The 21,082-nt window shown below is 44.4% G+C and overlaps 1 protein-coding gene across 2 annotated transcripts in view; it reads left to right on the top strand.

Annotated features, from left to right (window-relative positions):
* wdr7 (WD repeat domain 7) overlaps positions 1 to 21,082 on the top strand; it is a 748,403-nt gene that overhangs the window by 64,301 nt on the left and 663,020 nt on the right. For both annotated transcript variants that reach the window (XM_078552151.1, XM_078552141.1), the window contains exons 3-4: positions 12,018 to 12,189; positions 20,316 to 20,422. In XM_078552151.1, coding sequence (XP_078408277.1) covers positions 12,031 to 12,189; positions 20,316 to 20,422 — 266 coding nt within the window. In that variant the 5' untranslated portion in view covers positions 12,018 to 12,030. The remainder of the gene's footprint in view (positions 1 to 12,017; positions 12,190 to 20,315; positions 20,423 to 21,082) is intronic.

Genomic DNA, 21,082 nt, shown 5'->3' with positions numbered 1-21,082 from the left:
CTCCAACTATACTCAAACTCTCTGGTTCTCCCACTGTGCATCCCCCTGCTCCCTTTGTCCCACCGTGGTGGCCATCCCTTCAATCTTCGAGGCATTACTCTTTGAAATTTCCAACCTAAACCTCCACCTCCTTCTCCTCCTTTATGACCCTCCTTAAAACCGACTTATTTGACAAATCTTTTGATCACCCCAACTCATATCTTGCTCCTCTGCCTTTGTATCAATTTTGTCTGATTACACTTACCGAAGCAACATGGGTCATTTTTCCATGTTCTCTTAGTCTTGCAAGTAAATACATGTCCTTGTTATGTAGGATGTGTATTGCCACATAAAACTTCCAGGATGATAAGTCTCTGAAAATTCTTCCTGACCTGTGCACATAGTAATTGAAAATATTCAACATTCTAGATTTTTCATTTGCAACTCAATTGTCCTCCATTGGTAACATTTCCATATTCTCAAAGGAATTGAGTTTTGCACCAGATTTAATCATTTATGGTTGTTCTTGACCCATTATATTTATCCATTAAAAAAAAATTAATCAAAATAAGGTTAACTGTTCTGGATAAAAGAAAAAGACTTGCATTTATATAGCACATTTCATGACCACTGGACGCCTCAAAGCGCTTTACAGCCAATAAAGCACTTTTTGGAGTGTAGTCACTGTTGTACTGCAGCCAGTATATGTGCAGCAAGTTCCCACAAACAGAGATGTGATAATGACCAGATAATCTGTTTGTTGTGATGTTGATTGAGGGATAAATATTGCCCAGGACACTGGGGATAACTCACCTGTGCTCCTTCAAATTAGTGCCAGGGAATCTTTTACATCCAGCCGGAAGGGTTGGGGCCTTGATTTACCACCTCATCCGAAAGTTGGTACCTCCAACTGCGCAGAGCTCCCTCAGTACTGGGGGCGGTGGGTAGAGAAGAGGGGAAGCAAACAATGAAAATTCCAAAACAAAAACAAAAATACCTGGAAAAACTCAGCAGGTCTGACAGCATCTGCAGAGAGGAACACAGTTAACGTTTCGAGTCTGTATGACTCTTCAACAGAACTAAGGAAAAATAGAAAGGTAAAATATAAGCTGGTTTAAGGGGTGGGGTGTGGGTGGGACAGGTAGAGCTGGATAGAGGGCCAGTGATAGGTGGAGATAACCAAAAGATGTCATAGACAAAAGGACAAAGAGGTGTTGAAGCTGGTGATATCATCTAAGGAATGTGATAATAAAGGTACAGATAGCCCTAGTGGGGGTGGGGTGGGGGGAAGGGATCGAAATAGGCTAAAAGGCAGAGATAAAACAATGGATGGAAATACATTTAAGATGATGGAAATAGGTGGGAAAAGAAAAATCTATATAAATTATTGGAAAAAAGGGGGATTGGAAAGGGGGTGGGGATGGAGGAGAGAGTTCATGATCTAAAATTGTTGAACTCAATATTCAGTCCGGAAGGCTGTAAAGTGCCTAGTCGGAAGATGAGGTGCTGTTCCTCCAGTTTGCGTTGAGCTCCACTGGAACAATGCAGCAGGCCAAGGATGGACATGTGGACATGCGAGCAGGGTGGAGTGTTGAAACGGCAAGTGACAGGGAGGTCTGGGTAATGCTTGTGGATAGACCGAAGGTGTTCCGCAAAGCGGTCACCCAGTCTGCGTTTGGTCTATCTAATGTAGAGGGAACCGCATTGGGAGCAGCGAATGCAGTAGATTAAATTGAGGGAAGTGCAAGTGAAATGCTGCTTCACTTGGAAGGAGTGTTTGGGCCCTTGGATGGTGAGGAGAGGGGAAGTAAAGGGGCAGGTGTTGCACCTTCTGCGGTTGCATGGGAAGGTGCCGTGGGAGGGGGTTGAGGTGTAGGGCATGATGGAGGAGTGGACCAGGGTGTCCCGGAGGGAACGATCCCTGTGGAATGCCGCCAGGGGGTGGTGAAGGGAAGGTGTGTTTGGTGGTGCCATCATGCTGGAGTTGGCGGAAATGGCGGAGGATGATCCTTTGAATGCGGAGGCTGGTGGGGTGATAAGTGAGGTCAAGGGGGACCCTTCTGGGAGGGAGAAGAAGATGTGAGGGCGGTTGCACGGGAGATGGGCCGGACACGGTTGAGGACCCTGTCAACCACCGTGGGTGGAAAACCTCGGTCAAGGAAGAAGGAAGACATGTCAGAGGAACTGTTTTTGAAAGTGGCATCGTCAGAACAGATGCGACGGAGGCGAAAAAACTAAGAGAATGGGATGGACTCTTTACAGGAATCGGCGTGTGAGGAGCTGTAGTCGATAGGCTTGTAATGAATCTTGGTGGACAGTCTATCACCAGAAACTGAGACAGAGAGGTCAAGGAAGGGAAGGGAAGTGTCAGAGATCGACCATGTGAAAATGATGGAGGGGTGGAAATTGGAAGCAAAATTAATACATTTTTCTAGGTCTAGATGAGAGCATGAAGCAGCACCGAAGCAATCATCAATGTACCGGAGAAAGAGTTGTGGGAGGGTGCCAGAGTAGGACTGGAACAAGGAATGTTCCACATACCCCAGAAAGAGACAGGCATAACTGGGGCCCATGCGAGTACCCATAGCCACACCTTTTTGGAGGAAGTGAGAAGAGTTTAAGGAGAAATTGTTCAGTGTGAGAACAAGTTCAGCCAGACGGAGGAGAGTATTGGTGGATGGGGATTGTTTGGGCCTCTGTTCGAGGAAGAAACGGAGAGCGATCAGACCATCCCGGTAGGGGATGGAGGTGTAAAGGGATTGGACGTCCATGGTGAAGAGGAAGCGGTTGGGGCCAGGGAACTGGAAATTGTTGATATGATGTAAGGTGTCAGAGGAATCACGGATGTAGGTGGGAAGGGACTGGACAAGGGGAGAGAGAATGGAGTCAAGATAGCAAGAAATGAGTTCCGTGGGGCAGGAACAGGCTGACACGATCGGTCTGCTGGGACAGTCCTGTTTGTGGATTTTGGGTAGGAGGTAGAAGCGGGCCGTCCGAGGTTGGGAAACTATGAGGTTGGAAACTGTGGAAGGAAGATCTCCAAAGGAGACGAGGTCAGTAACAGTCCTGGAAACAATGGCTTGATGTTCAGTGGTGAGGTCATGGTCCAGGGGGATGTAGGAGGAAGTGTCTGCGAGTTGACGCTCAGCCTCTGCGAGGTAGAGGTCAGTGCGCCAGACAACAACAGCACCACCCTTGTCAGCAGGTTTGATGACAATGTCAGGGTTGGACCTGAGAGAACAGAGTGCAGCAAGTTCAGAGAGAGACAGGTTAGAGTGGGTGAGAGGAGCAGAGAAATTGAGACGACTGATGTCACGCCGACAGTCCTCAATGAAAAGATCAAGAGAAGGTAAGAATCCAGAGGGAGGGGTCCAGGTGGAGGGATAATATTGGAGGTGGGTAAAAGGATCCATTGAACGGGCAGAGGACTCCTGCCCAAAGAAGTGAGCACGGAGACGAAGGCAGCGGAAGAAGAGTTCAGCATCGTGCCGAGCCCGAAATTCATTGAGATGAGGGCGCAAGGGTATGAAACTAAGTCCTTTGCTGAGCACTGAACGTTCAGCATTGGAGAGGGGAAGGTCAGGGGGTGTGGTGAATACACGGCCGGGGCTGGGATTGGAAGACAGGATGGGGACAGAGAGACAGGCAGGGGTGGAGGGTCTTGGATGGGCGTTGGTGTTTCTCAGCTAAATCCTTGCGAATCACAAACCAGTGAGTTTGATGTCCATTCAAGTTCAAGTTACAGGTAACCTTATTGAAGATAAGATTATGGAACATCAAGATAAAAATAAATTATGAAGGCTAATATGTGTCCAGTCTTAGCAATAGTATTTCCTTGTTTTCTTTGAGGTGTGATAAAGTAGCTTGATTGGTTAGGGCAGTGGAGGTGCTGTATTGAACTTGACTGAGTTCTTTGATATAGTTCTTCTGGAAAAGCTGGCCTTGAAAATTAAGAAAGTGGGAATCGGTGGAAGTACATTACAATGGACACATAATTGGTCGACTGATTGAACCATGAGGGTAATGGTTCAGGGAATGTTTTGCTTAATGTCCTGATAAATGATCTGCAGCTTGGAAATCAACTTTGCAGATGATATAAAGATAATGAATGTGAAGCTGAACAGGCTAGGATTTGAATATACTTGGGAATTGAGAACCATTTAGGTAAATGCAAAGTGATGCACATAGGGAGAAAAAATTCAGGAAAGGATTATTACTTAAATGGAAAGAAGATAATTTGCAGTCCTGTGATCTGGGGGTCTTGAGTGATGATAAATTGAAGCTCTCACAATAATGCTCAGTGGCAATGATTAAAGCAAATCTGATCTATTAACAGAAAATGCTGGAAATATTCAGATCAGGAATGATCCAGGGCTCAAGAAACAGAGTTAATGTTTCAGGTCAATGACCTTTTGTCAAAATTGGAAAGCGATGGAAAATGTTGTCATGATCGGAAGACATGTCATCCTGGCTACTTTATAAACTTCTTATTTTTTTAAATGAACAAATGACTGGACTGATAAAATAGCCCCAGCTGACCACATGATGGTAGTTCTGGAAGCTTCTGAGCAGTTTAAACATGGGACAAAGGCTGACTTAACAAACTCCTGGAATGTAATACTTTTGCATTGTATAAACATTCCAGCCAACTAACACAAAGGATTAGTAGACAAGGCATCTGCACCAGTCAGTGCTGGACAAAGGCAGAGCTATTGGAATCCTAATCACCAACATGTTTCTGATGGTTCTTCAGTTACCTGCTCAAAACACAATGGGTCTTAACAATGGGGCCTTGTTAGCTGAATAGCTCGACCCTAAAGCCACCCTGTCATATGACCGGGACTTGAGCTGTTTGAATTCCTTTTATTATGCAGCTTTTGAATTTTAGCTTCAGTTGCAGTCTAACCTCTTAAGAGAACTGGATTCCAGGCTAGCAGCCTGCCTTTGACCCCCATCTCTCTCCAAGTCTGATTTCCAGAAAGGACCCTGTATTTTGCCAACAGAGTGAACTAGTACCCAGGATACAGGAATACTTTGCTGCATCTTCAACGGACTCAACCTGCAACTGAGGTCCTTGGGCCAAGACCAGGAATTCTGCCTGACAAAGCCACCTAAAAGAACCTTCCACATTTGCATATTTTACTCACTCAAGGGGCTAATGAGCAAATTTCAGAAACTTAAGGTTTGGCATTGCAATAAACTGAATTTCAGAAAAAAGTTGGGTTTTAAGGAAAGAAAGAGTTGCTGAGCAAAAGCAATGTCATAGCAATAAATTGTTAATTTTAAAAAGGAGTAATTAATAAAAATGACCAGATTGTGGGAGGGTCAGAGTTTATGTCTGGCTCACTCCCGGTGTCAGGGTGTTCACTCACTCATCCTCACCCACTGAGAGTGGGTGCATGTGTAAATGTTGCTGGGCGGTGATGAGAGTGAGGGAGAAACCTGAAACTGTGCACAAGGCAGATTCGTACTCCACCCCCGCTCCCCCCCACCTCCCAAACACACAGTCTCTCATAATCCCCTCCCCAAACACTCAGATTCTCGCACTCCTGCTCCACACTTTCAGTCTCTTGCACTCTCCCTAGCACTGTCTCTCACTCCTCCCCACCCCCCATACACTCAGCCTCTTCCACTGTTCCCCCCCAACAACACACTCAGTTTCTCGCACTCCCCTCCCCCACTGTTTATGGCATAACTGATAGCAAATGCTGGGTTGTTCAAATCCCAAAGAGAAATTTGAAACAACTGCCACAACTTGTTTTGCAATTTGTATAAATTTCAAGGTATGTGCCTTGAATTCAATAGTAATAAGACCACCAAGTCTTATAGGTTTTTACAAAACTAGATTAAACATTTATTAATAAGAGAAATGATTTTAAACACATACATAGATCTACAAATTACCACGATGATAACTTCTAAATCCCCTACTTAATCTGAGTCCCAGTTACACTTTCATCAAGGCAACAGGAAGACACACAGATTTTAAAAGATTCAGGAAAAGAAACATGATACCCTGAGCCAGTCGAATTCAAAGTGAGTTTTCTTAACTTCAGTTCTTCGACAACAGCAGCTTGAGGCATAGATGCTGAAGGCTTTTCTCACTTATTAGAACTTAAAAATGCTTACCCTTATACACAGCCTTTGCTCCTTTATACATATTTTCCCCTTTGAATGCAAATCCCCATTGTTTCACTATGCCTTTGAACTTTATCATTCTGATGATAATCTCTCATGGCACTAAATTTTACCAGTAATCTTCGGTAAAAATAAACACCGTTTCTAAACTTCACCTGGCTAGGTGACACATTTCTCCTCTCCTTTGAAAACAATCCAGTTTTGGTTCATTTAAAAATGCAAATGTCCTTTAATACCTTGCATTCTTAGCTTCCCTCATGTTTACCATGCTTACATCAAAGCCTTCAGACGAGCTGCCTTTAATCCAATTAAGTCTCTTGTGCACACATACAGACATAGATACCACTATTTTACAATAAATTCCAATAACATTGACAATTATTACATCTTGCTGACACTCCTTATTAAAAATGAACCGTCATAATTTAAAAAGACGGCTTCATTTTTAGTAACCCATTTATACTATCTCCTAGATATACTTACACTATTACATGACCAGATGCATGCATTAACATAATATATATACAAATCCTTTGTATCAACAGAAATCATTTCAGTTCAGTGTCCAGGTTTTTAAACGTCCAATTTTCCCTTTAAGCTTAAAACTCTTGATAATGCATCTGCAATCTGATTTTCTTGTCCCACGACGTGTATAATCTGTAGAAGAAATGGCGGCAATAATAAACTCCGTTTAAATAGCCTTGACCTCTGTCTCAAGATTTGTCCAGAAACTTTGAAGGATTGTGGTGTTCGCTCCCTCATCCTCACCCACTGTGTAAACAATTGTTTCTGACGAATTGTTTGCAACATCAATCTCAAAATGCTGCAAAGCTAACACCAGATCCAGTCTCCTTTTCAATCGTAGAATTTCTTCTCTGTTGTGCATTCAACCACCATGAAAATTACGCTATTGATTTTTTAATTCCAGTGTTGTCATCTCGTAAAAGTACATCCCCATTTCCTATATCACTTGCATCAACGGCCAACTTAAATTAAAATAAAAACAAAGAACTGCGGATGCTGGAAATCCAAAACAAAAACAGAAATACCTGGAAAAACTCAGCAGGTCTGGCAGCATCGGCGGAGAAGAGCAAAGTTGACGTTTCGAATCCTCATGACCCTTCAACAGTTCTGTTGAAGGGTCATGAGGACTCGAAATGTCAACTTTGCTCTTCTCCGCCGATGCTGCCAGGCCAACTTAAATTGCTTGGCGTAATTGGGTACTGCCAAAACTGGTGTCATACTTAATACAGTTTTCAAATTGTCAAGTGCCTTCTGACACTCCTGTGTCCATGGAAACTTCTTGCTCTTTTTAAATAGCTGAGTTAGTGGAGCAGCCACATTGTTAAAATTTGGTACAAATTTCAGATAAAACCCACTCGTGCCCAGGAATCTCATAACTTCTCGTTTTGTTGTAGGTGTTGGAAAATCCATGATAGCCTTGACTTTCACATCTCTCGGAGCCACCATACCATGTCTAATGGTGTGGCCGAGATATGTAACTTGGGTTTTTGCCAATTCACTTTTGACCGAGCTCCCCACCAAATTATCATCTTGTAATCAAGTAAATCATTCTTCCAGATGCTGTAAACGCTCCTTCCACGTCTGACTGAAAACTATCAAGCCGTCAATATAAACATCATAATTGCTCAGACCTGCAAATACTTTGTTTGTCAGTCTTTGAAATGTTGCAGGTGCATTTTTCTTACCAAATGGCATAACTTTAAACTGATATAGTCGATCTGGCATCACAAAAGCCAACATCTCCTTTGCTCTCTCCGAGAACAGTATTTGCCAATATCCTTTTAGCAAATCAATCTTTGTGATAAATTTTGATTGTCCCACTTTCTCAATGCAATCTTCCAACCGTGGTATAGGATATGGATCCGCTTTTGTCACTCTATTCACCTTTCCATAGTCCACATGCAGTCTTTGTGTTCCATCTGGTTTCGGTACCAGCACAATAGGTGAACTCCAGTTACTGCTACTAGACTTGATGATACCATTTTGAAGCATGAATTCGATTTCTTTCTGTGTTTGTGATAACTTTGCTGGATTTAATCTATAAGGATGTTGCCTTGGCAAAGATGAAACTTCTACAGACACATCATGTATAGCTAAAATTGTCCTTTCTAACTTATTTCCACAAATATCTGTGTGACCGCAATAGCTTTTCCAAATCACTTTGACACTTGGCTGGAAGGTAAATCACCATTACATTTAAATTTTCAAGTACCCCCTCATTATCCAGTTTGATTAGAAGAAAATCAATTTCACAATCCTGCATTTCTACTCCTTTCTCATTATCTATCACCACTAACATGTCATTTTGGCCCTCTTCCCTGTCCAAGTACTTTTAGGCATATTTACATGACACACCCTCTGCTTATTTCTTCTATCTGAAGTATTTATTTCATAATTTACTTGACTCCATTTCTTTTCAATCCTGTAAGGCCCACTAAACCTTGCCTTAAATGCGTCACCCTCTACTGGTACCAGAACCAGCACTTTCTCCCCGGCAATAAAACTATGAGCTGCAGTTTTCCTGTATGCTTTCACTTTCATCACTTGCTGTGATATCTTTAAATGCTCCATAGCTAACTCTGTCCAATCTCTCTCTAAAATTTGATACATAACCCAGGAGAGTAGTTTCTGAATTTTGATCTGCCAATTTCTCATGAATCAATTTCAGTGGTCCCCTTACCTCATGACCATAACTATTTCAAGAGGACTGAAACCAGTCAATGCATTAGGAGTGTCCCTAATAGCAAACAACAAGAATGGAATTCCTGTATCCGAATCCTGTGGATAATCTTGACGATACACTCTCATCATAGTTTTTGGAGTTTGATGCCATCTTTCCAAAGCCCCTTGTGACTCAGGATGATAAGCTGTTGACTTCAACTGTTTTATTCCAAAACTGTTTATTACTTCCTTAAGCAGCTTAAATTTGGACCCTTATCTGATTGCATTTCTTTAAAAAAGAAACTTCTTGCATATCTTGTAAAAAAAAAATTAGTTCACTCTTTCACAATTTCCTTTGTTGTAATATTTCTCAAAGGCATTACTTCTTGAAACCTGGTAGACACACCCATTATTGTCAGTCAGTAAGTACCGATTTCTACTTACAATCTTAGGGAGAGGTCCTATACAATGAATCATGACCCTAGTAAAAGGCTCTTCAAATGCTAGAATTGGAATTAAAGGTGCTGGCTTAATCACTGTTTGTGGTTTCCCTATCGCCTGATATATGTGTCATGTTCTACAGAATTTGACTACATCCCTATGCAATCCAAGCCAATAAAAATGTTTTTGTATCTTCGCCTGTGTCTTTCTAATCTCAAAATGTCCCCTCATTGGAATTTCATAAGCTATCCTCAGAATATCATTTCTATATCCAAATGGTAGTGCAATCTGATACACCTCCTTCCAGCTTTCATTTGCTGAAGCATGATAAGGTCTCCATTTTTTCATTAAAACATTACCCTTAAGGTAATAACATTCTGGAATACATTTTGCCTCTGTTTCTGAGTAAGCTGTCTGATAAAAATGTTTCATTTGCAAATCTTTCTGTAACTCCGCTAACCTCCTCTTTTGCCCTTGCCTCTTTCTTTATCCTTCTCTAGCCTGGAATTCCAGTTCCAGCTTCCTTTCTTTTTCCTGCCTTTCCGCTTGCTCCCTTTGAAATTCCCTGTCCTTTTCTGCTGACCCTGGACTGCTTCTAGCTCTAGTTTTTTCATTTCCAATTCTTTTTCCTTTTCGTTTGCCTCCAGTTCAAGTTTGCTCAGTTTCTTTGCTTGTTCAAATTCAAGTCTCTTCATTTTTAACTGAAGGCTTACTATCCCAAGCTGTGACTCACTAACGTCAGGTATCACTTCCAACTTTAAATGCTGTGCTATACCTTCAATTATATTTGCTTTCTTAGCCCCTGCAAATAACCCGAATTGTAATTTATCCACCAATTCCATTAACTTAACTTTAGTTACCTTTTGTAAACCAGCCAAAGTTATAACTTCAACTCCCAGGCAAGTTTTAGCAACTGCCAAAGATATATTGCTGTCTCACCATTTAAAAAAACCTCTCACCAACTCCCAAATTCAAAGTGCTTCTCATACTCATAACCTTAAGATTCATCAACTACGAACCAATCAAGGAATTTCAAATATATCCCACAAAGAGCCCCCAACTATGTTATGGCATAGCCGATGGTAAATGCTGAGTCATTCAAACCCCAAAGGGGGACTTGAAACATCTGCCACAACTTGTTTTGCAATTTGTATAAATTTCTAGACGCATTCCTTGAATTCAGTAGTAATAAGACCTTCAAGTCGTATAGGTTTTTACAAAACTAGATTCAACGTTTATTAATAAGAGAAATAATTTTTAACACATGCAGAGATCTATAAATTACTACTGTGATAACTTCTAAATCCCCTGCTTAATCTGACTCCCAGTTACACTTTCGTTAAGGCAACAGGAAGACACACAGATTTTAAAAGACCCAGGCAAGTAACACACAATACCCTGAAATTCAAAGTGAGTTTTCTTAATTTCAGTTTTTTTTCTTTATTCATTTCCTGGGATGTGGGCTTAGCATTTATTGCCCGAACTGCCCTTGAGAAGGTGGTGGTGGTGAGCTGCCTTCTTGAACCGCTGCAGTTCATGTGGTATCCGGTGCCTAGGTTGATGCCAGGTGGTCTGTCTGGTTTCATTCCTTTTTTGTGACTTTGTAGCGGTTTGTTAGAGCAAACACTATACTAAATTGAAACAAGTATAAGTAACTCGCTGTTTCACCTTGAAGGAGTGTTTGTGTACTGGATGGTGAAAAAGGTGGAAGTGAGAGAGGGCAGGTGTGCATCCCCGACACTTTGCAGTGGAAGGTGCCATGAGAAAGGGAGCAGGTGTTGGAGGTGATGACCATGGTGCCAAAAAGGAAATGTTTCCTTTGAAATACTGGGAGGGGAAGGGAAGATGTGCTTGGTGGTGGAAATGGCAGACAATAATGTTGGGATATATTAAAAGCTAATCTGATGTTGGGATGTATCATAAGGTCAATATTGAACCAAAATAGTGAGATAACCCTCCTCTTTGTAAAGCAATGGTGTGTCCGTGCTTAGAGTAATGTGTAAAGAGTTCTGGACAATGCAGTGTGTGCAGCTAGAATGATTGTGGAAATGGAGGGATTGAATTATGAGAAGCAAATTTAAAGCAGCAATGAATGTAGTTGTAAAAGGCTGCATGATAGTAACTTACAAACGTGTGTTCTTAGAGAAGCTTTTAAAGTGGACCATGTCATGGAAGTTGACTCACTTAAGTACACAACATGGGCAGCAAGGTGACAATGCTGAAACCATACAAATTAGGGCAAAACTCCCAAAATAATGGATCACTTGAGATTAAACAGCACCATTTGCAACTTTAGTAAGTGCTGATGAAATTATGCTGGGAGAAGAGAGCAAGTTTGGATTCATTAATTTTGCTTTTATTAGGTGTACCACTGACATCAGCTGACAGGATAAACTGGGGTGTGAATTTGGAACCTTTTTGGTCTTTGTAGCTCTGTTACTCATTGTAAACCAGAAATGAATTGGGGAGAAACTAGACATAACACAAATGTGTATACACAACAATAGAATATTTGCTTATTCATACTATTTTTACAATAAATCTGTCAAGTATAATACTTTACAGATTTGGTACAGAAGTAATACTTGTTTCTTCCAAAGTTACTGGCAACATACTGTATGTCTATAATTGCCAAATACATTTGAGTTCAAATAACTGGTGAAACAGTTGTAAAGCTTTGAGAACTTTGTGATAAAATAGAATAGTTCAGCTGTTGCATCCTGATTGTACTATATTCCACATGCTTCAAAATTTTGTTTTTTATTTTTAAACAGGCCTAAAACAAAAATGGCTGCAAATAGCCTGGTGTTGCCCATCGTACTGTGGGGCCCCAAAGCTCCAACACACTGTATTTCAGCATTATTGGTGATGGATGATTTGGCAACCATCGTCACAGGATGTCATGATGGGCAAATTTGTCTTTGGGATCTTAATCCAAAATTAGAGGTCAGTCCTTAATACTGCAAATTACATCTGCTGTTTAGAATGACAATAAAATAATAGAATGTCATATTATGGAAATTGTGCATTTGGACCATCAAACCTGTGCAAGTATTTATCTTTACACGTAACACTTAATTTAAGTCCACAACCTTAGGCATACCTGTGACATTGCACATAGTTAATTGAAATAAATGATTACCATCTTGATGCTGTCATGTTGATGTTGCCCTCTGTCTCCCCTTCGTTTCTGTCTCTCCCTTTATCTTCTCTTCCTCTTTCCTTGTCTCCCTTAGCCCTTGCTAGTTTTCTGTCTCCCTGTCTCCTTCTCTGCAATGCCTTTCTGTTCTTTCTTTTCAGACGGTGAGTGTAGTGATGGGTAATAGAGCTAACAATGATTGTATTTGGGCTGGTGATGGGGAGGTAAATATAGTCCTTTTTAAGTGTTCAACATCATATCTTCCTTTTACTTCCTTGTTTTGCTGTTACTCACCTAATTTTAAGCCTCCACCAATGAATACAGCCTGCACCCTGCCTTCTCCCTTTGGAGATTCTCCCCTTCCCTCCTAACTTTTTCCACCAAGATGTTATTTAAAATTAAACTATTTATTCAAAGGCAGTAGAATTAAGAAAGAAACTACCTATTTTCCTTTCTCTCAGTTTGTCTTCTAGCCTTTTCTGCACAATATTAATTTTAAAATAATTTCAAAAACGAGAACAAATTTCAAAAAGCTTGACCGAAGTAAAATTTATATTGCTTTATTTTAAAGAAGAAGCTATGTGCATGTAAGACAAAGTATTCTGATTGCGCACTTTGGCCCTCTCTCTGGGTGTTAGGCATTAGAAATTAAGTGACTAGCAGTCAACAACCGCAGTTGAGATAAAAACAGAAAATGCTGGAAAAACGCAGCAGGCCTGACAACATCTGCGGAGAGAGAAACAGAGTTAACGTTTCGAGTCCGTATAATCCTTCTTCAGAGCTAAAGAGCTATTCTCTTTTTAATTCTGAAGAAGGGTCATACAGTCTCGAAACGTTAACTCTGTTTCTCACTCCACAGATACTGTCAGACTCTGCTGAGTTTTTCCAGCATTTTCTGTTTTTATTTCAGATTTCAAGAATCCGCAGCATTTTGTTTTTATCACGGCTGAGATAATTAGATGGTTTAAAAGAAAAAAAAAATTTAAATTGAAGAAGCATCAAGTTGAAAGAAGACACTCTTTTCTTTCACTTTCCAACCCTTGTTGTTGGAGAGTTGCCTTGCTGTTGCCTTCCTTTCTGTCTTTAGTAAACTTTATAAAGTTTATAGAGTACAAAAGAAAAGCAGTGTAAGTGTGCAGTCAGAAAACTTTCTTTCTTAAACGCACATGGCAATTTAAAAAAAAACATAAATTTTACTTTGGGGCAAGCTTTTTGAAATTTGTTCCAGTTTTTGAAAGCATTTTAAAATTAATATTGTGCAGAAAAGGCTAGAAGATAAAGCAACTTATTAAATTGGTGCAGCTGACTGAAAGATATTAGGCAAGAATTTACTATACCTGACAAAGAGATGGTGCCTGCCTTTCATTGGTCTTGTCCTTGCCTGTTAAATTTCCATCAGCTTTTGCATGCTCAGTGGGAGATTGAACAAGCATGGCATCCTCGACAGGGCTGGGGCCTGGGAGATTGTGCAAATTGAACAGCAAGTTAAAGTACATTTGCGCAGTTCACCACAAAAGTCCAGAACCTGCTATCTGAGATGTGCCACTCCATCATAAGCTACTTAAGAAGCAGCACTGCACTGTCTTGCTCCCTAGTCAAAGGTACTGAGTGGTCACAAGTTTCCTGTGATTCTATTATACATAGAGACTAAACTCATGAAAGAAAATTAGGGCTTGTTCCTATCAATCCACATACACTGCCCCCACTCTACCTCCTCTTTTCTTTATCTCTCTCTCTCTCTCCCCCCCCCCCACTTCTCTCTCTTGCTCTCTCTCTCTCTCACTTGCTTTCGCTATCTCTCTTGCTCCCTCCCCCGACTCCCCTCTTTTCCCCCCGTCCCCCATTTACCCATCTCTCACTCTCTCCTCCCCACTCCTTTCACTCCCTCCCCTCCCTCCCCCTCTCCAATCCCCTCTCCCTCTCTCCCCCACTCCCCACCCTCTCTGCCCCCACTCCCCACCCTCCCTGCCCCCGCACCCCTCTCTCTGTCTGCCCTCCCACTCCCTTCTCTCTTTCCCCCGTTGGCCCACTCCACATATTCTCCCCATACCCCCATTGCCCTCTCTCCTCCCCTACTATCTGTCTCTCTCTCTCTTTCTCCTCCCTCCCCCCTTTCCCTTTTCCCTTCTATTCCTCCCTCTCTCTCTTTTCTCTCTCTTCCTCTCTCTTGCCCAACTCTCCCTTCTCCTCCCACTCTCCCCTCCTACCCCCAACTTCCCTCTCTCTCTTCCCACCTCACTCCCCTCTCTCTCGCTCGCTCTCTTCCTCCCCACTCCTCCTCTCTCTCTCTCCCACTCTCCCCTCTCTCTCGCTTTCTCTCGCTCTCTCTCTCTCTCACTCCCCTCTCTCCCCCCGTCCCCCATTCACCCATCTCTCACTCTCTCCTCCCCATTCCTTCCCCTCTCTCCCCCTCCCTCCCCCTCCCCAATCCCCTCTCCCTCATTTCCCCGCTCCCCTCCCTCTCTGCCCCCGCTCCCCTCCCTCTCTGCCCCCGCTCCTCTCTCTCTGTCTGCCCTCCCGCTCCCCTCTCTTTCCCCCGTTGGCCCGCTCTACATATTCTCCCCACACCCCCATTGCCTCTCTCTCTTCTCCCCTACTGTCTGTCTCTCTCTCTCTCTCTCTCGACTCCCTCCCCACCATTCCCCTCTCCCCCTCTCCTTTTTTCCCTCCTATTCCTCCCTCTCTCTTCTCTCTCTCTCCCCCACTCCCCCTCTCTCTCTCGCTCTCTCTCTTGCTTTCTCTCGCTCTCTCTCTGTCTCTCTCCCTCCCCCCGACTCCCCTCTCTCCCCCCCGTCCCCCATTCACCCATTTCTCACTCTCTCCTCCCCACTCCTTCCCCTTGCTCTCCCTCCCTCCCCCTCCCCATCCCCAATCCCCTCTCCCTCATCGTCCCCACTCCCACCCTCTCTCCGCCCGCTCCCCACCCTCTCTGCCCCTGCTCCCCACCCTCTCTGCCCCCGCTCCCCACCCTCTCTGCCCCCGCTCCCCACCCTCTCTGCCCCCGCTCCCCACCCTCTCTGCCCCCGCTCCCCACCCTCTCTGCCCCCGCTCCCCACCCTCTCTGCCCCAGCTCCCCACCCTCTCTGCCCCCGCTCCCCACCCTCTCTGCCCCCGCTCCCCACCCTCTCTGCCCCCGCTCCCCACCCTCTCTACCCCCGCTCCCCACCCTCTCTGCCTCCACTCCCCTCTCTCTCTCTCTCTCTCTCCCCCCACTCCTCCCTCTCTCTCCCCCCCACTCCCCCCTCTCTCTCTTGCTTTTTACCCCCACTCCTCCCTCCCCCCTCTTTATTTCTTTCTTTCTCTCTCCCCCTTTTCCACCTTCTCTGCCCCATTCCCACCCCTTTCTCCCTCCCCACTCCCCTCTCTCCATCTGCTCTCCACTTCCCTCTCTTTCCCCCGTTGGCTCACTCCACACACACTCCCCATGCTCCCATTCCCCCTCTCTCTTCCCTCCTCATATCTCTCTCCCCTGCACTCCTCTCTTTCCCCCACTCCCCTCCACCTCTCTCTGTCTCTCTCTCTCTCTCTCTCTTTTTTCCCTCCTACTCCATCTCTCACTCCTTCCTCTTTCTTTTCTCTCTCTCTTGCTCTCTCCCTTCCTCCTCCCCCTCTCCCCTCTCTCTCCCCATATCCCTCACTCTCCCTCCACTCCCACTCTCCCCTCTCTCTCCTCTCCCTCTCTTTCTCTATTCTCCCACTCCCTTACCTCTCTCTCCGCCCACTCCCCCACTCTCCCCTTCCCCCGTTCCTGCCACTCCCCCCACCTGCCCCACAATCCCCTCCGCCTTCCCTGTCTGTCCACTCCCCTATCTCCCCCAGCCTGTCCCCTTGCCCATCTCCTCCTGCCCCCACTCCTCCCTTTTCACATGCCCCCTTCCCTTCTCCCCACATGGCCCCCTCCCTTCTCTCCCCTTGCCCCAACTCACCTCTCTCCCCTTGCCCCAACTCCCCTTTCTCCCCCTGCCCCCACCCACCTCTAATTCTCCTGCCCTCCCACTGCCTTCTCTCCCTACCCTCTTGTCCTTCCCCATCCAACTTGCTATCCCCACTCCCCCTTCCTCAATACCTTTTCGTCTTCTCCCTTCCTCTGCCCTTTCCCCCTCCCTACTCCACTTTGCCTCTGCTCCCACTGGCTTATTTCTTTGTTCCTGTTCATTGTGCAAAGATTCTGTTGAAGTGTGAATTGTTTTAGTAGAAATGATGAGGCAAATTTCCCAGTTTATTCTGTTGATTTTTTTTACAACTAGCAGGTACAGTTCCCGGGTGTTTCTGTCCAATTCTTTTTTTATTCATCCACGGGATGTAGGGTTCACTAGCTGGGCTAGCATTTATTGTCCATCCCTAGTTGCCCTTGAGAAGGTGGTGGTGAGCTGCCTTCTTGAACCACTGCAGTCCATGTGGTGCAGGTACACCCACAGTGCTGTTAGGAAGGGAATTCCAGGATTTTGACCCAGCGACAGCGAAGGAATGCCGATATATTTCCAAGTCAGGATGGTGTGACTTGGAGGGGACATTCCAGGTGGTGGTGTTTCCATCTATCTGTTGCCCTTGTCCTTTTAGATGTTAGTGGTTGTGGGTTTGGAAGATGCTGCTGAAGGAGCCTTGGTGAATTCCTGCAATGCATTCTGTAAATGGTACACACTGCTGCTACTGTACGTTGGTGGTGGAGGGTGTGAATGTTTGTGAACGTGGTGCCAATAAAGCGGGCTGCTTTGTCCTGGACGGTGTCAAGCTTCTTGAGTGTTGTGTGAGCTGCAATCATCCAGGCAAGTGGGGAGTATTCCATCACACTCCTGACTTGTGCCTTGGAGATGGTGGAAAGGCTTTGAGGAGTCAGGAGGTGAGTTATGCATTGCATGATTCCTAGTCTCTGACCTACTCTTGTAGCCACAGTATTTATATGGCTAGTCCAGTTCAGTTTCTGGTCAATGGTAACCCCCAGGATGTTGATAGTGGGGGATTCAGTGATGGTAATGCCATTGAACATCAGGGGGCGATGTTTGGATTCTCTCCTGTTGGAGTTGGTCATTGCCTGGCACTTGTGTGGTGCGAATGTTACTTGTCACTTGTCAGCCTAAGCCTGGATATTGTCCAGGTCTTGCTGCATTTGGACATGGACTGCTTCAGTATTTGAGGAAACGCGAATGGTGCTGGACATCGTGCAATCATCAGCTAACATCCCCACTTCTGACCTTATGATGGAAGGTAGGTCATTGATGAAGCAGCTGAAGATGGTTGGGCCGAGGGCACTACCCTGAGGAACTCCTGCAGTGATGTCCTGGAGCTGAGATGACTGACCTCCAACAACGACAACCATTTTCCTTTGTGCTCGGTATGAATCCAACCAGGGAAGAGTTTTCCCCCTGATTCCCATTGACTCCAGTTTTGCTAGGGCTCTTTGATACCACACTCTGTCAAATGCTGCTTTGATGTCCATGTTTGAGCCAAGGCTGTAATGAGGTCAGGAGCTGAGTGGCCCTGGAGGAACCCAAACTGGAAATTAGTGAACAGGTTATTGCTAAGCAAGTGCCGCTTGATAGCACTGTTACTGACCCCTTCCATTACTTTGCTGATGATGGAGAGTAGACTGATGGGGCGGTAATTGGCTGGGTTGGATTTGTCCTGCTTTTTGTGTGCAGTACATACCTGGGCAATTTTCCACATAGCCAGTATTGTAGCTGTAATGGAACAGCTTGGCTCAAGGCGTGGCAAGTTCTGGCGCACAAGTCATCAGTACTATTGCCAGAATGTTGTCAGGGCCCATAAGCCTTTGCATTATCCAGTGCCTTCAGCCTTTTCTTGATAACACATGGAGTGAATTGAATTGGCTGAAGACTGGCATTTGTGATGCTGGGGACCTCCGGAGGAAGCCAAAATGGATCATCCATTCAGCACTTCTGGCTGAAGATTGTAGCAACTGCTTCAGCCTTACCTTTTGCATTGAAGTGCTGTGTTCCTCCATCATTGAGGATGGGGATATTTGTGGAGCCGCCTCCTCCAGTGCATCGTTTAATAGTCCACCACCATTCACGACTGGATGTGGCAGGACTGCAGACCTTAGATCTCATCTGTTGGTTGTGGGATCGCTTAGCCCTGTCTTTCACTTGCTGCATATGCTGTTTGGCAAGTAAGTAGTCCTGTGTTATAGCTGCACCAGGTTGACACCTCATTTTTATGTATGCCTGGTGTTGCTCCTGGCATGCCCTCCTGCACTCTTTATTGAACCAGTGTTGATCCCCTGACTTGATGGTAACGGTAGAATGGGGGATATGCCGGGCTTACAGATTGTTTTCGAGTACAATTCTGCTGCTGCTGATAGTTCACAGCACTTCATGAATGCCCAGTCTTGAGTTGCTAGATCTGTTTGAAATCTATCCCATTTAGCACGGTGGTAGTGCCACACAACACGATGGAGGCTATCCTCATTGTGGAGGCGGAACTTCGCCTCCACAATGACTGTGCCGTGGTCACTCTTACAGATAATGTCATGGACAGATGCATCTGCGGCAGGCAGGTTGGTGAGGATGAGGTCAAGTGTGTTTTTCCCTCTTGTTGGTTCCCTCACCGCCTGCCGCAGACCCAGCCTAGCAACTATGTCATTTAGGACTTGGCCAGCTCGGTCAGTAGTGGTGCTACCGAGCTACTGTTGGTGATGGACATTGAAGCCCCTCACCCAGTGTACTTTCTGTGCCTTTGCCACCCTCGGTGCTTCCTTCAAGTGGTGTTCAACATGGAGAAGTGCTGATTCATCGGCTGAGGGGGGCGGTATGTGGTAATCAGCAGAAGGTTTCCTTGCCCATGTTTGACCTGATGCCATGAAACTTCATGGGATCCAGAGTCGATGTTGAGGACTCCCCAGGCAACTCCCTCCTGACTGTATACCATTGTGCTGCCACCTCTGCTGGGTCTCCCCTGCCGGTGGGACAGGTCATACCCAGGGTGGTGATGGTGGAGTCTGGAACATTGTAAGTTATGATTCCGTGAGGATGACTATGTCAGACTGTTGCTTTACTAGTCTGTGAAACAGCTCTCCCAGTTTCAGCAGTAGCCCCCAGATGTTAGTAAGGAGGACTTTGCAGGGTCAACAAGGCTGAGATTGCCATTGTTGTTTCTGGTGCCTAAGCCGATGCCAGTTGGTCCGTCCAGTTTCATTCCTTTTTTGTAATTTTGTATCAATTTGTTTCAACTGAGTGGCTTGCCTGGCCATTTCAGAGGGTATTTTAGAGTCAACCACATTGCTTCGGGTCCGGAGTCATCAGGTAAGGATGACAGATTTCCTTCCCTTAAGAGACATTAGTGAACCAGATGGGTTTTTACAAAAATCAACAATGGTTCCATGGTCGTCATTAGACTTTGAATTCCAGATTTTTATTGAATTCAAATGCCAGCATCTGCTGTGGCAAGCTTCAAGCTCAGGTCCCTGGAGTATTACCCTTGGTCTCTGAATTACTAGTCCAGCAACAACACAACTATGCCATCGCCTCCCTTCGCTTACATTGTTTTACTAAGATTTTTTTTTTAAAGTAAGACTCGTAGAAGGTAATATAAATGCCCAAAATTTTTGGAAGTTGTGCATTTTCTGGTAATCTAACATTTGATAACCATTCTGATAACCATTCAAAGGAAGTGAGAGAGTAGGGGAGAGATTTTTTGTGTTTGTTTAACATGAAACCCAAAGTACTTAAAGCTTAATTCACAGAAATGAAGCATTATTAGTTTGGAAAAACAACTCAAGGGCTTATTGCAAGTCTAACCTAAAATATTTTACTTACTTTATTATTACTTTACACACTCAAACTTTACTGTCAAACATATTGACTGTTAATAAGGTTAACAACCACTCAAAACTTGGCTATAAGTAGGAATAGTATTGTCTACTGTGGAAATAATGCACTAACCATTTCTTATGTTTTTATGCTGTGTATATAAATAGATCATACCGAGGGCCTTACTGTTTGGCCACACATCATCCATCACTTGCCTTTCTAAAGCTAATGCCAGCAGTGACAAACAGTATGTCGTCAGTGCATCTGAAAGTGGGTGAGTAAGATAGAAAAATGGGAACCCCGGAGTTTGTGCCAAAACTTGTATAGTAGCAATTCTGTTAGGCAATGCTGTCTTTAATTCATTTCGTAATTCTAGGTTTTTAAAAGAGTATTCAATAATTTCAAAAATATTTATACTGTGACAAAAAGTACATTATTTTTATATTAGAAGCCAAAATGGGGAAGGAAAACACAGGAAAATGGGTACGTATTGTTCAAAAATCTTCAAGATCCTTAAAAGATGACTGTCTGTATGGAGACATGACATGCTTTGGAAGAAAATGTGCAGGTGCTGGGCTGGTTTAAAGCTTGTTAATGTGAAAGCTCAAAGACTTTGGCGAACCCTTAACCTTTTGTTACCCTTAGTACATTTGTACACTTAAATCATGGGTGGGGAATCTCTGGCCCGGGAGCCAGTTACCCTTAGTACATTTGTACACTTAAATCATGGGTGGGGAATCTCTGGCCCGGGAGCCAGATCTGGCCTGTTGCACCTTTTCATCTGGCCAGCAGGGAGATTTCAAAATCTGGCCCCACCCTACAGTGTGCTGCGCTCTGGGCCAACCACCGCCATGTTCTGATGCCTGAGCCTTGGCTGCAGTCACCCAAGACCCAGACTGTTGGGGGAGAGCGAGGCCCGAGATCCAGGAGCAAG

The sequence above is a fragment of the Cetorhinus maximus genome, chromosome 1, assembly GCF_964194155.1.
Source record: "Cetorhinus maximus chromosome 1, sCetMax3.hap1.1, whole genome shotgun sequence".
In the NCBI taxonomy this organism is placed as follows: domain Eukaryota; kingdom Metazoa; phylum Chordata; class Chondrichthyes; order Lamniformes; family Cetorhinidae; genus Cetorhinus; species Cetorhinus maximus.
This window is presented reverse-complemented; position numbering and strand designations above follow the sequence as displayed.